At 45.3% G+C, this 16018-nt stretch overlaps 1 protein-coding gene across 2 annotated transcripts in view; it reads right to left on the bottom strand.

The window, feature by feature from the left end:
• Positions 1–2501: 2501 nt before the first annotated feature.
• LOC118396888 (2-phosphoxylose phosphatase 1-like) overlaps positions 2502–16018 on the bottom strand; it is a 42451-nt gene continuing 28934 nt past the window's right edge. For both annotated transcript variants that reach the window (XM_052467904.1, XM_052467905.1), the window contains 3 exons: positions 12144–12270; positions 5199–5338; positions 2502–5096 (listed from right to left, as the gene is read on the bottom strand). In XM_052467904.1, the coding sequence (XP_052323864.1) occupies positions 4051–5096; positions 5199–5338; positions 12144–12270 (1313 nt within the window). In that variant the 3' untranslated portion in view covers positions 2502–4050. The remainder of the gene's footprint in view (positions 5097–5198; positions 5339–12143; positions 12271–16018) is intronic.

The raw sequence follows: 16018 nt of genomic DNA on the forward strand, positions 1-16018 counted from the left end.
ATGTGTAATAGTTTTTTTATTGCACCCAAATTACAACGTGCGTTGTAAAAACACGGGGACGAAGACCAAACTAACACGTAACAAAAACAGGGTAGAAACCCAAAACAAAAGAGCAAGGAGTACCTCGAATAAATAACACATGTGCACAATGATTAACACACGGGGTGAGACCCGTAATCATCTGCACAATGATTAACACACGGGGTGAGACCCGTAATCATCTGCACAATGATTAACACACGGGGTGAGACCCGTAATCATCTGCACAATGATTAACACACGGGGTGAGACCCGTAATCATCTGCACAATGATTAACACACGGGGTGAGACCCGTAATCATCTGCACAATGATTAACACACGGGGTGAGACCCGTAATCATCTGCACAATGATTAACACACGGGGTGAGACCCGTAATCATCTGCACAATGATTAACACACGGGGTGAGACCCGTAATCATCTGCACAATGATTAACACACGGGGTGAGACCCGTAATCATCTGCACAATGATTAACACACGGGGTGAGACCCATAATCATCTGCACAATGATTAAAACACACAGCACAGGTACTCACAAGCACCAACGGACATTGTAACAACAGCCCAATGGAAACCAAAGGGCACACTTATACAAGTACTAATCAGTGGGAATAGGGGACAGGTGTGCGAAATGAAAGTTCCATGAAAGTTCCGGAGGGATACGTGACAGATCCTGATAAATTCAGGGCAGAAATGTTATTGAGAGCCCTCATTATCTGAGCCAATCATGGCTAGTGGGAAGGTCGCTGGCTTTCTCTGTGGCTAAACCAACTAGGCTCGTAATTTAACAATTGTATTCTTATTTACAAATTACATACAAGTTTAATATTAAGGCATGTGAAAGTTCACATGGTCGAGAAGGCATTTCTGCATTTTGATTTTAAAAAATGTTTCATGTTCAAAAGGCTCTCCTGTAAAGTCATGACTTGCGACATATGCCTAGTTTCCTGAATTGGGTCACAAATAACAAGTCAAGGCACAGATCATCTCTTACTGACTCTCATCCTCAGCAATCTTGCGCATAGCGAAGTCAGAAACTATATCTGACTTCACTGCTCTAGTCAAAGCCCATCAGAGACTTCACTCCTCACACTGATTGAGTAGTTTAAATGTAATGTTGAGCTCTCTCTCGTTCTTGTGTTTTTGTGCGTACCCATTATCAAGAGTTCTATCTGTGGTGCAGAATGCAGTGTACTTTTCCCCCCGTGTAGTTAATTGCATGTTTAATAATGAAAATACTTATCTGAAAGCTGAGAACCCATAAATATCAATATTCAAAATCAAAATCAAAATCAATTTTCAAAGTAAAATAAAGTTGTAGAAAAATCATAATTGTATAAGTCTCCACCCCTCTGTTATTACTTGGTAGAAGCACATTGGGCAGCCATTACAGCTGTGAATAATTTTTATTAAGATTCTACCAACTTTTGACAACTCTTAGGGCAACATATTGTTTTTGTCAAATTGCTCAAGCTCATTCAATTTGGTTGGGAATCATTGATGGACAGCAATATTCAAACCTTGTTTGATTTTCAAGTAAATTTAAGTCAGGACTGAGACTAGACCGATACGGTCCTAGGAATATATAAATTCTGCATGATTTTGTGCTGGAATTTGTCCTGCAGGAATTGATATATCCTGCAGAAATATCAAAATCCTGCAGGATTCGGTTCTGCAGGATTCGTGCTGGGATTTACTTGGTCCTTCAGGGATTGCCATATCCTGCAGGAATATCAAAATTATTCAGGTTTTGGTCCTGCAGGAATTGTCATGGTCCTTCAGGAATTGCCATATCCTGCAGGAATATCAAAATTATTCAGGTTTTGGTCCTGCAGGAATTGTCATGGTCCTACAGGAATTGTCATGGTCCTACAGGAATTGTCATGGTCCTACAGGAATTGTCATGATCCTACAGGAATTGTCATGGTCCTACAGGAATTGTCATGGTCCTACAGGAATTGTCATGGTCCTACAGGAATTGTCATGGTCCTACAGGAATTGTCATGGTCCTACAGGAATTGCCAGAGGAATTGTTCTGCAGGATTCATGCTGGGATTTAGTTGGTCTTACAGGAATATCAACGTCTTGCAGGTTTTGGTCCTGCAGGATTCCTGAAGGAATTATTATGTTTGTCCAGGATTCCTGTAGGACTAGTCATTATGGACTTTTTCTGCAGGATTTTGTCAAGCCTACAGGATTCCTGCAGGAAACCTACACAATTCCTTCACAAAAGGTTGAATTCCTGCAGGACTTTTTTGTTATACGCCCATCCATCCCAACCAAGCACCTTTTGTTTTAGCCTAAGTAACCTTCTATCTTATGTTTCCATTTCAAACATAACATATCATACTCATTTGATTGTCCTGGATTTATGTTTCCTATATTACGTCTAGTCTGAGACTTGGGGAATTCAGAACAGTAATAAGTTAGCTCATACGTTTTCACACAATACAGAGACATTTGTGAGGAAACAAGTTTTATTACTTCTTTGCAGACTGTGTAATGTGCTTTACAGTAAAAATTGTAATTATTCAAAATTATGAACATCATTAATAAAAATAGTCCCAACTGAAAAATGGTTTCCTTCATGTCGTGGAAAAATGGTTTCCTTCATGTCGTGGAAAAATGGTTTCCTTCATGTCGTGGAAAAATGGTTTCCTTCATGTAGTGGAAAAATGGTTTCCTTCATGTCGTGGAAAAATGGTTTCCTTCATGTAGTGGAAAAATGGTTTCCTTCATGTCGTGGAAAAATGGTTTCCTACATGTCGTGGAAAAATGGTTTCCTTCATGTAGTGGAAAAATGGTTTCCTACATGTCGTGGAAAAATGGTTTCCTACATGTCGTGGAAAAATGGTTTCCTTCATGTAGTGGAAAAATGGTTTCCTTCATGTAGTGGAAAAATGGTTTCCTTCATGTCGTGGAAAAATGGTTTCCTACATGTCGTGGAAAAATGGTTTCCTACATGTCGTGGAAAAATGGTAATCCTACATGTCGTGGAAAAATGGTTTCCTTCATGTAGTGGAAAAATGGTTTCCTTCATGTAGTGGAAAAATGGTTTCCTACATGTCGTGGAAAAATGGTTTCCTACATGTCGTGGAAAAATGGTTTCCTTCATGTAGTGGAAAAATGTACAATTTACTGATGACAACTGTTCTTACCATCTTACAGCAGCAGTGAAATCTAAGTACCATAAAAACTAGCCTTTACTAAGGTGTGGAATACTTTCATTATTGAGTAAACATTGAGTGTAAATTGTTGGGATGACTTAATTCTTAACATTGAAATCAGCCTGAAAGTACAGTATGTGGCTGAGTTCTTTTTTTAGCAGTAAACTCAAATGAATTAATTATACAGAAAAAAATACCCTAATTCTATTGGTCTCCAGCACCATTTTAAGCAAAATGTAAGAACAATATCGAGACAAATTATAATTGGCAGTTTCAACATTTTATATGAACTAATCCAGCATTCGTGTTTCCAGTTTCAATGTTCCTCTTTTCTATGCAGGAATTTGGGAAAAGCGGAATCTCAACATTCCCAGTTGAAATGTGCGAATAAAGTGTTTGAGTACTTAACTTTCACCCCAGAATGTCTTTCCCTTACAAACATTTCAAAAACTTAAAAATGGTAGAAAGGTCAACGTTCAAATGTGTATATTTGCAGGTTAAGTATCCCGGTGTGATTGTCAACACCACAAGGCTGTCAGTTTAGAAGTCCAACTTCATTGACAAATATATCTGATCAAGAAGGCATGAAGAGTGTGTATATAGTGTATAGGAATTTGTTGGTGAAAATGTGTATTCTTGCAGTGTGTTTGTGTGCATGACATGTATGATCAGTATCTATGCTTTCTAGGAATGTTTTTTGACTTTAGAAAAATGTCAAAGTTTTAAGACATTCAAATAATTCAATAGACCATCAAAGTGGGAAAAGAGCTATTAACAAATTACAAAATCAGCTAAATGATTCCCTTCCTCTCCTCCTTTTCTCTCTCCATCCCTCTGTCAGTCAGCCTGTCCGTCGGTAGCAGGCGTCATGGTAGGATGTGGCGTTGAGGACACCGAACATGTCTTTCCTGACGAAAGACAGGAAGTTACCCAGGGGGCATAGCGGTTGTGTGGCATGGCGGTCATGTGAGCGACAGAAAGTGGTATGGAATGTTACGTCCTCTCCGTTGTACAGAACCCTCACAAACATGTTACCACCTTTTGACCTCTCCCCTTTCACCCCAGAAGCCTTATTCTGACTCTGTCGTTGCCCCTTACGTGGTCCCTGCGTTGCGTGCGGACTCTTCCACAGCTCAAACACAACCCTTGCTGCAAACCTCGGGAACAATGCCTCCTCCAAGCCCAGGGCGCTTAGTAACGGCGCCACGGTGACGTCGTGAGCCGAGGACAGGGTGAACACCTCCTCTCCAGCGCGGGGTTTTCGGCCCGGAGCGTAGGCCTTGGCGACGCGCTCCAACCTGTTGGCGGTGCGGTTGAGGTAGGGGTGCATGGCGAGCACGGCGTAGCGGCGATACAGTCCCACCCTCCTCCTGTCCACCTCGTCCTCTAACTGCTGCCTCCGGATCACAGCGAACTGGGCCAGAGTCAGACAGCCCCCACTGCCGAGAGCACTCCCTGCTGACACACAGGGGAAGGACAGGCCGTGGCACAGGTGGCACAGCAGAGAGTCTATAGGGTTGGCAGCTCTGAGCTGGCGCGGGGGCAGACCTAGCGTACGGGCCATGTCTGCGTAGGTCCTCTCCAGTTCAGTGTCTGCCGCTCTGAGGCGGTACTGTCTCCTCTGCTCCTCCTCCAGATAGGGATTCCTGGCAGGACAGTCGCAGGCTGAACCACAGAACAACGTGCTCCACTGGTGGTGGACTGTCAGAAGGCTCCAGTCAAAGTCTGGCAGGAACCCATACAGAAGAGCCATCCCGCTCTGGAGGGTGCGGCTCCTGCCCGTAGTCTCCACCCACACTTGCTTGGTCGACCAATCGGGCGGGAGGAGTTTGTGGCGCTTGTAGGCTTGCCGAAGGAGCTGGCCATTGCGTAAATGCTGCACTACACCTAAAGAGGGAAAGACAGAGATTGGTTGCACATTTCAGGTATAAAACCAGCCTGTTCGGGTGATTCTTTACATATCTTTAATGTGATTGATTGGTTGGTTACCTGTCTGAGTGAGCTCGCCCATCTCACAAGCGCTGTGGTTAGGGAGACGGGGCAACGAGCTAAGAGTCCCCTCCCAGCGGCCATGCCCCCCCTGGGCCATGTGGCCAATGAAAGATTTTAGCTGGGGGTGGGAGGGCTTCCTGGAAGGAGGAGAGAGATGAAACAGAGGGGAGGGGGGGGGGGTGTTAAGTGACATGATTAATATGTGACATGTGGAAGGAAAGAACCCTTTGTATGAGGTGAAAACTAGAATTAAAGTAGTATGCAGTCTTGCACTGTTATGTCTCTACCACCAGGGAGCTGTCTAACACAACACTGACTGAGCCTAGTTCGATGTGCGGTAGATAGAGTATGAGGGCTATATAAACACAATCAGCAGGGACATGGCTACAGAGACAAGAGCATCATCTTTACCTCACAGTGAGGTCAGTATACAGTCAGGGCAGGGGATGATCAGTCAAAGATCTAAACGATTAGAGATGATAGAGGATTACAGTCTAATATATCAAATCTGTGAGCTGCAGCTCAACCTCACCATAGTTTTACAGATTAAACATTATTGATGGGGTGGCAGGTTCAACGGTACACACGAGCACGCACACACACACATACATGAGCACGCACACACACACATACACGAGCACGCACACACACACATACATGAGCACGCACACACACACATACACGAGCACGCACACACACACATACACGAGCACGCACACACACACACATACACGAGCACGCACACACATACATGAGCACGCACACACACACGAGCACGCACACACACACATACACGAGCACGCACACACACACACATACACGAGCACGCACACACACACATACACAAGCACGCACACACACACATACACGAGCACGCACACACACACACATACACGAGCACGCACACACACACATACACGAGCACGCACACACACACATACACGAGCACACACACACATACATGAGCACGCACACACACACATACACGAGCACGCACACACACATACACGAGCACGCACACACACACATACACGCACACACACACATACATGAGCACGCACACACACACATACACGCACACACACACACATACACGAGCATGCACACACACACATACACGAGCACGCACACACACACATACATGAGCACGCACACACACACATACACGAGCACGCACACACACACATACATGAGCACGCAAACACACACATACATGAGCACGCACACACACACATACACGAGCACGCACACACACACATACACGAGCACGCACACAAACACATACACGAGCACGCACACACACACATACACGAGCACGCACACATACACGAGCACGCACACACACACCGTTTGCCAGGCAGCTCCAGTCTCTAACTAACATTTGCCAGGCAGCTCCAGTCTCTAACCAACGTTTGCCGGGCAGCTCCAGTCTCTAACCAACGTTTGCCAGGCAGCTCCAGTCTCTAACCAACGTTTGCCAGGCAGCTCCAGTCTCTAACTAACGTTTGCCAGGCAGCTCCAGTCTCTAACTAACGTTTGCCAGGCAGCTCCAGTCTCTAACCAACGTTTGCCAGGCAGCTCCAGTCTCTAACCAACGTTTGCCAGGCAGCTCCAGTATCTAACCAATGTTTGCCAGGCAGCTCCAGTCTCTAACCAACATTTGCCAGGCAGCTCCAGTCTCTAACCAACGTTTGCCAGGCAGCTCCAGTCTCTAACCAACGTTTGCCAGGCAGCTCCAGTCTCTAACTAACGTTTGGCAGGCAGCTCCAGTCTCTAACTAACGTTTGCCAGGCAGCTCCAGTCTCTAACTAACGTTTGCCAGGCAGCTCCAGTCTCTAACTAACGTTTGCCAGGCAGCTCCAGTCTCTAACCAACGTTTGCCAGGCAGTTCCAGTCTCTAACCAACGTTTGCCAGGCAGCTCCAGTCTCTAACCAACGTTTGCCAGGCAGCTCCAGTCTCTAACCAACGTTTGCCAGGCAGCTCCAGTCTCTAACTAACGTTTGGCAGGCAGCTCCAGTCTCTAACTAACGTTTGCCAGGCAGCTCCAGTCTCTAACTAACGTTTGCCAGGCAGCTCCAGTCTCTAACTAACGTTTGCCAGGCAGCTCCAGTCTCTAACCAACGTTTGCCAGGCAGTTCCAGTCTCTAACCAACGTTTGCCAGGCAGCTCCAGTCTCTAACCAACGTTTGCCAGGCAGCTCCAGTCTCTAACCAACGTTTGCCAGGCAGCTCCAGTCTCTAACTAACGTTTGCCAGGCAGCTCCAGTCTCTAAATAACATTTGCCAGGCAGCTCCAGTCTCTAACCAACGTTTGCCAGGCAGCTCCAGTCTGTAACCAACGTTTGCCAGGTGGGTCCAGTCTCTAAATAATGTTGCATTATGCTGGTGTTAGATTTAACATTCTTCTATTCTATTGACGAGAGAGAGAGAGAGAGAGAGAGAGAGAGAGAGAGAGAGAGAGAGAGAGAGAGAGAGAGAGAGAGAGAGAGAGAGAGAGACAGGCTAAAGAGGGGGAATAGTTTCCAGCTGGAGAGACCGCAGACAGACAGAGACAGTGGGTTGACTTGGCATGCTCATGCCAGCTATGGGGAATTACATGCAGACACACACTCGAACAGTCCCCTAGGATCCTGCCTATAACCCATATGCTAGTGCAGAATAGATCCCCATAATTACACACTGGTCAAAATAAAAACAGACCCAGATTGTAGACCCTTATAAATAAGACCTTTATAAATGTAAATCTCTCTCTCCCAAGCACACACACATAATCCACACACACACCCAGAGACAAAACAGCCTGCTCAAACACACGTCTGCTGTATCTATTGAGGGCACTCGGAGTGTGGTGTCAGGAAAACAACCTCTCACTCAACGTCAACAAAACAAAGGAGATGATCGTGGACTTCAGGAAACAGCAGAGGAAGCACCCTCCTATCCACATTGAAGGGACAGTAGTGGAGAAGGTGGAAAGTTTTAAGTTACTCGGAGTACACATCAGAGACAAACTGAAATGGTCCACCCACACAGACTGAAAAACAGTTTGTGAAATATAACATACTGTTGAAGGCCATCAGACTGCTAAACAGCAATCACTAACTCAGAGAGGCTGCTGCCTACATAGAGTGTTACGCCCTGGCCATAGATAGGCTTTTATTCTCTATTTTGGTTAGGTCAGGGTGAGACTAGGGTGGGCATTCTATGTACAATTTATATGTTTTGTTTTCCTTTGGTGTTTGGCCGGGTGTGGTTCTCAATCAGAGGCAGCTGTCTATCGTTGTCTCTGATTGAGAAGCATACTTAGGGAGCCTTTTCCCACCTGTGTGGTGTGGGTAGTTATTTTCTGTTTAGTGTGTTTTGCACCTGACGGAGCTGTTTCGGTTGTTCGTTTGTTGTTTAGAGTTCAGCTTTACCATTAAAATGACGAACACGTACCACGCTGCGCATTGGTCCTCACCTTCTTCCACCAACGGCCGTTACAGAACTACCCACCACCAAAGGACCAAGCAGCATGGTAAGGAGGAGCAGCGCTATCTGGAGAAATGGACATGGGAGGAGATACTGGAAGGCAAGGGACCCTGGGCACAGGCTGGGGAGTATCGCCGTCCACAGGAGGAACTGGAGGCAGCTAAGGCTGAGCGGAAACACTATGAGGAGTTGGCACGGCTGGCAAGGAAGCCCGAGAGGCAGCCCCTCAAAAAATTGGGGGGGCACACGGGGAGTGTGGCAGAGTCAGGATTCAGACCTGAGCCATGAGGAGCCGAGGATGGAACCAGAGCCAGTCGGGGTGGAATTGGAGGTGAGCGAAGGGAGCGAAGCAGAGACAGTGAAGGAGTTCATGGGGAGATTGGAGGAGAGAGTTATGAGGGAGTTGCTGTGTTGGTGCATGAGGCACGACATCCGCCCGACGGAGCGTGTCCGGGATTTGATGTCACCTGAGTCAGCTCTCCATACTCGCCCTGAGGTGCGTGCTAGCCGTCTGGTGAAGACTGTGCCAGCCCCACGCACCAGGCCTCCTGTGCACCTCCCTAGCCCTGCACGTCCTGTGCCAGCTCGGCGCTACAGCTCTCCAAGAATCACCTTCATTTCTCAGAACAAGAATAGACTGATGAGTTTCTGAAGAAAGTTCTTTGTTTCTGGCTAATTTGAGCCTGTAATCAAACCCACAAATGCTGATGCTCCAGATACTCAACTAGTCTAAAGACCAGTTTTATTGCTTATTTAATAAGAACATCAGTTTTCAGCTGTGATAACATAATTGCAAAAGTTGTTTTTAATGATCAATTAGCATTTTAAAATCATAATCTTGGATTAGCTAACAAAGCGTGCCATTGGAACACAGGAGTGATGGTTGCTAATAATGGGCCTCTGTACACCTACAGTATGTAGATATTCTATTAAGAATCAGCCGTTTCCAGCTACAATAGTCAGTCATTTACAACATTAACAATGTCTACACTGTATTTCTGATCTATTTTATTTTAATGGACAAACATTTTAGCTTTTCTTTAAAAAACAAGGATATGTGACCCCAAACTTTTGAACGGTAGTTTATATGTACAAATTCGTATTCCTCCCTTTAGATTTGTGTGTATTAGGCAGTTGTTGGGGAATTGTTAGATATTACTGCACTGTCGGAACTAGAAGCACAAGCATTTCACTACACTCACATTAACATCTGCTAACCATGTGTATGTGACCAATAAAATTAGATTTGATTTATTGCAGCTCCAGCAAAACAAAGATCTTCTCTCAGGAGGTCCACAGTTCAACATCCCCAAGTCTACCTTCATCCCTCACTCTCTCTCTGTCTCACACTCTTGTTTTCTCTCCATGAATCCTTCCCACTCTCTCCGCTTGGCTGTGTCGCCTTGCATCTATCCATTTCTCTCTCTCTCCTCCCTCGCTCCTTTCAGCTCTAACTTGGAGTGGAATGTTGGTGCTGAGAGCCAGATGGCATTGAATACTGGTCAGAGAGAGAGGTGCACTGGGGGAAAGAGGGAAAGACAGAAAGGCAGAGAGAGAGAGCGCGAGTACAGACACAAACTCAGAATGCACGAGCGCTCATGGGGGTTTGAGTCACAGGTGGCTGCTGAGGGGAGGATGGCTCATAATAATGGCTGGAACAGAGTAAATGGAATGGCATCAAACACATGGAAACCTTGTTTGATATATTTCATACCATTCCACTGATTCCACTCCAGTCATTACAACGAGCCCAAATAAGGTGCCACCAACCTCCTGTGATTTGGGTTGTGCCTTATTGTGACATGCCAAACATTAGTGAAGATTCATAGCAGACATTCACCAGTCCTGTCAGCTCTGTGAAGGCCAGGCCCAGTGGCCACAGATGACTCAGATTACTGACTCTTCCTCTGCAAGACCCATCAGCTCAGAATGAAATGCCCATGTTGAATTTGCAAATGGCCATACACCAAGATATCCCAAAAAGAGGATTGGGGAGGAATTTATCAGCCATCTGTTTAGAATGAAGTCACCGGGGATCACTCTGTTGTGCCAATCAAAGTAGATAGAACCCAAGTGCCCTCACACACACAAACAATCTCTCTCACACACACTCTTTTCACACACACTTTTGACTGAGGGAAGCCAGATCTGAAAGAGCACTTCCTACCCTGATCTTTGCTTTTGAGAATGTGCAGCAAGAGCCACAGCAATGACTTCCCTCTCTATAAATAATATGTTATCAGAAACTGCCATCTGCATGATGAGAGGCAGAGCAGAGCAGTGGGATGAGATAGGATGACAGATGAATGAGGGGGGGAGGTGAACACAGAATAAAATACAGTTGTACACAGAGATAGAAAATGATATGGGAAGATGAGAACATGAAAAAGAGAGAGGATATCAAAATGTTTGTCAGAAATACTCCACACATCATGTGCTAAGTAATTTCTCAGTGGAGAGTATTTCTGACAGAGACAGTATTGCTTCTTCACAGCAGCATGGGAAAACGTGTTTTTCAAATCAAGTAAGATAAGAGGCAGCAAAACCTTGTGTGTGTGTGTGTGTGTGTGTGTGTGTGTGTGTGTGTGTGTGTGTGTGTGTGTGTGTGTGTGTGTGTGTGTGTGTGTGTGTGTGTGTGTGTGTGTGTGTGTGTGTGTGTGTGTGTGTGTGTGTGTGTGTGTGTGTGCATCCATCTGCACCAGAGAGTGGCAGCAGAACAGCAAACACAACACCACAGTGACAGTCTGGAGGGAAAACAAGTGGGAGAAAATGAGAGTGATAAAAGTCAAGTGGAGACAGAATGACTGTTGGACAGTCAACATTGTCACACTTTGAAATAAGGAATGTCTCTGTGTTAGAGCTCAACGTGTAGTAGGATCACTCTGATGCTCCTAGGTGCCATTGAAAGTGAACCTGTGGCCCCAGGCAGGACATGCACCTCCCTGACACTCTTGATAATTACATAGGAAACATCTCAGCTCTAACCCCGGAGGGAGCACTACATCTAACACAGTCAGACTGAACATCTTGTAGCTTCACATCACACACTGCATAACCATGGCTAATCACTTTGACTAACAACAACAGCTTGTTTTCTCTTCTCACATTCCCGACTTCTTCATAGCAATTATTGCTTAAGTTTTCCACCGACATGCTAACCAGAAACTCTTCAAAAGACGGGGGGGGGTAATTTCACAAGACAAAGTGGTATCATTTTCTGGCTGCAGTCAAAACTGCATTTGATCTAATCTAATGCTCTAATGCTCTAATGCTCTAATGATGTAATTATCTAATGATCAAATGATGTAATGGAAACTGTGGAGCTGGAGGGAATAGCTAACATTTACAGTAGCCTCCAGTTCATTCAGGAGGACACCTTTATTTAACAGAAGGCCTTAATGAATGAATAATAGGAAACGAGAGACTATTTGTTGCATCATCATTGGATGTTCAGTCAGTGGGCATAGCTCTCACCTCTTTGGGGACAGGGTGCAGTCGATGGCAGGCCGCTTGGTTTTGGGGATGGCGTAAAGGGGGTAACGGTCGCCATGGCGAATCATCACCTGGACAGACAGCAGCTTGTAGTCCACAGGGCTGTGTCCTGGGAGGGGAGAGCACCACACATTCATCATCATCATCACCATCATCACCACCATCATCATCAATACCATCACCATCAACCCCATCATCACCATCAACAACATCCTCATCATCACCACCATCACTATCACCATCAACATAGAAGTAGTAGTGGTTGTAGCTGTCATAGTAAGGCTAGTTACGGTAGTAATAGTGATGATTTATAATAAAATACATTCTTGGTTTACAGATAACCTTGAAGTAGTATGTGATACAAGTAACTCCAATCCTTATTGATATGAAGTGTTGCTGTCATGAGTTTGTGAGAGTGCATGGTTTGAATAAAGACTATAGTACTGTCCTGACTGACTGAGAGACCAACCATTTAAGCAGTCAGATGTTCTTCGAGACCACAGTGGCATTGAGTCTTCTGGCCTGTGCAGAAGACTCAAGGTTTGGTTTCGGTTCAACTATTTAAAAAATAATCATAGTTTTTCGATTTCGATAAAACATTTTTACCATGGCTCTCTATCCTCTGACCCTTTATCCTCTCTATCCTCTAACCCTGACCCTTTATCCTCTCTATCCCCTAACCATGATCCTCTATCCTCCAACTAACCATGAACCTTTATCCTCTCTATCCTCTAACCCTGACCCTTTATCCTCTCTACCCTCCAACCATGACCCTTTATCCTCTCTATCCTCTAACCCTGACCCTTTATCCTCTCTATCCTCTAACCCTGACCCTTTATCCTCTCTATCCTCTAACGCTGACCCTTTATCCTCTCTATCCCCTAGCCATGATCCTCTATCCTCCGACTAACCATGACTCTTTATCCTCTCTATCCTCTAACCCTGACCGTTTATCCTCTCTATCCCCTAGCCATGATCCTCTATCCTCTAACTAACCATGACTCGTTATCCTCTCTACCCTCCGACCATGACCCTTTATCCTCTCTATCCTAATAATAATATAATATATGCCATTTAGCAGACGCTTTTATCCAAAGCGACTTACAGTCATGTGTGCATACATTCTACGTATGGGTGGTCCCGGGGATCGAACCCTGGCGTTACAAGCGCCATGCTCTACCAACTGAGCTACAGAAGGACCCGGATCCTCCAACCATGACCCTTTATCCTCTCTATCCTCCAACCATGACCCTTTATCCTCTCTATCCTCCAACCATGACCCTTTATCCTCTCTATCCCCTAGCCATGATCCTCTATCCTCCAACTAACCATGACTCTTTATCCTCTCTATCGTCTAACCCTGACCCTTTATCCTCTCTATCCTCTAACCATGACACTTTATCCTCTAACCCTGACCCTTTATCCACTCTATCTTCCAACCATGATCCTCTACCCTCCAACTAACCATGACCCTTAATCCTCTCGATCCTCTAAACATGACACTTTATCCTCTCTATCCTCTAACCCTGACCCTTTATCCTCTCTATCCTCTAACCCTGACCCTTTATCATCTCTATCCTCTAACCCTTTATCCTCTAACCCTGACCCTTTATCCTCTCTATCCTCTAACCCTGACCCTTTATCCCCTCTATCCCCTAACCATGAGCCTCTATCCTCCAACTAACCATGAACCTTTATCCTCTCTATCCTCTAACCCTGACGCTTTATCCTCTCTATCCTCTAACCCTGACCCTTTATCCTCTCTATCCTCCAACCATGACCCTTTATCCTCTCTATCCTCTAACCCTGACCCTTTATCCTCTCTATCCTCTAACCCTGACCCTTTATCCTCTCTATCCTCTAACCCTGACCCTTTATCCTCTCTATCCCCTAACCCTGACCCTTTATCCTCTCTATCCTCTAACCATGACTCTTTATCCTCTCTATCCTCTAACCCTGACCATTTATCCTCTCTAACCCTGACCCTTTATCCTCTTCATCCTCTAACCCTGACGCTTTATCCTCTCTATCCTCTAACCCTGACCCTTTATCCTCTCTATCCTCTAACCATGACTCTTTATCCTCTCTATCCTCTAACCCTGACCCTTTATCCTCTCTATCCTCTAACCCTGACCCTTTATCCTCTCTATCCTCTAACCATGACCCTTTATCCTCTCTATCCTCTAACCCTGACCCTTTATCCTCTCTATACTCTAACCCTGACCCTTTATCCTCTCTATACTCTAACCCTGACCCTTTATCCTCTCTATCCTCTAACCCTGACGCTTTATCCTCTCTATCCTCTAACCCTGACCCTTTGTCCTCTCTATCCTCTAACCCTGAAGCTTTATCCTCTCTATCCTCTAACCCTGACGCTTTATCCTCTCTATCCTCTAACCCTGACACTTTATCCTCTCTATCCTCTAACCCTGACACTTTATCCTCTCTATCCTCTAACCCTGACGCTTTATCCTCTTTATCTAGTTAACCATGACCGTATCAATCAAAATATGTCTATGTGCCCTTGAGCAAGACAGTTAACCCTACTTTTCTCCAGGGATACTGTACTACTATGGCTGACTCTATAAAACAACACATTTCACTGTAACGTGAAATCTGTACAAATGAGGCTGCAAAGAAAACTAATGGGACTGTAGCGACTGTGTTGACTTCAAAATCTGGGGTGTGAACTACGTTTCTACTAAAGCGTTGATCGACATGGTAATTGCTCTATAGTATTGGAAAAAAGTTGAAAAAACTGACCCTCCGTTACATCGTGACGTGCCATAACGTACAGCACCAATAAAGCAACTATTTCTGTCTTACAATCTTACACCAGGTGTAACTTCTCTCATCGTTTAAAAACAAGAAATTGACATTGAGGGGGGGGAATTATTATTTTTTTTGCTGAATTTGTACCCCTTTTTCTCCCAAATTTCGTGGTATCCAATTGTTGTAGTAGCTACTATCTTGTCTCATCGCTACAACTCCCGTACGGGCTCGGGAGAGACGAAGTTTGAAAGTCATGCGTCCTCCGATACACAACCCAACCAAGCCGCACTGCTTCTTAACACAGTGCGTATCCAACCAGGAAGCCAGCCGCACCAATGTGTCGGAGGAAACACCGTGCACCTGGCTAGCGCGCACTGCACCCAGCCCGCCACAGGAGTCGCTGGTGCGCGATGAGACAAGAACATCCCTACCAACCAAGCCCTCCCTAACCCTAGGCCAATTGTGCGTAGCCCCACGGACCTCCCGGTCGCGGCCGGTTACGTCAGAGCCTGGGCGCGAACCCAGGGACTCTGATGGCACAGCTGGCGCTGCAGTACAGCGCCCTTAACCACTGCGCCACCCGGGAGGCCTCCTAGCCATTTTCTGCGTCACCTCTGCAAACGATCATGACTCTCAAAAGCCACTTTTTACTTCTGAAGATCACTTTAGCACCGCCCTAAAAACCCGATTCAAATTCAAAAACCATCAAATACAAACTCTTTATAGTGTTTTATTTACATTTTAGAGGCGATAAGGTGATAGGTTGGACAGATCGAGTGAATGACATCTCCTTCACACTATCACGCATTAGTTTCACTTCCCCACCCGCCATTTTTTAAAGACCTGACAGAGCTCATTGTCTTCTTGAGTCATGCAGAAACGGGCAGCGTGATGGTCTCGTCATGGATTTTGTTGGAAAGGGGAAAAATTGTGCTTTACAATGGTATTGACATTACAGTTGATCTGGAAGTATTACGTTTTTGGGGCGCTAAAATAAGGTCAAATGTACAGACCAAGGCAATGTACAAGAGGGAGTTAGTTTCCGTTACCTATCCAGTGTATGGGACAATAAAACATGTTTTATG

This window comes from Oncorhynchus keta, chromosome 18 (assembly GCF_023373465.1).
Source record: "Oncorhynchus keta strain PuntledgeMale-10-30-2019 chromosome 18, Oket_V2, whole genome shotgun sequence".
NCBI lineage: Eukaryota > Metazoa > Chordata > Actinopteri > Salmoniformes > Salmonidae > Oncorhynchus > Oncorhynchus keta.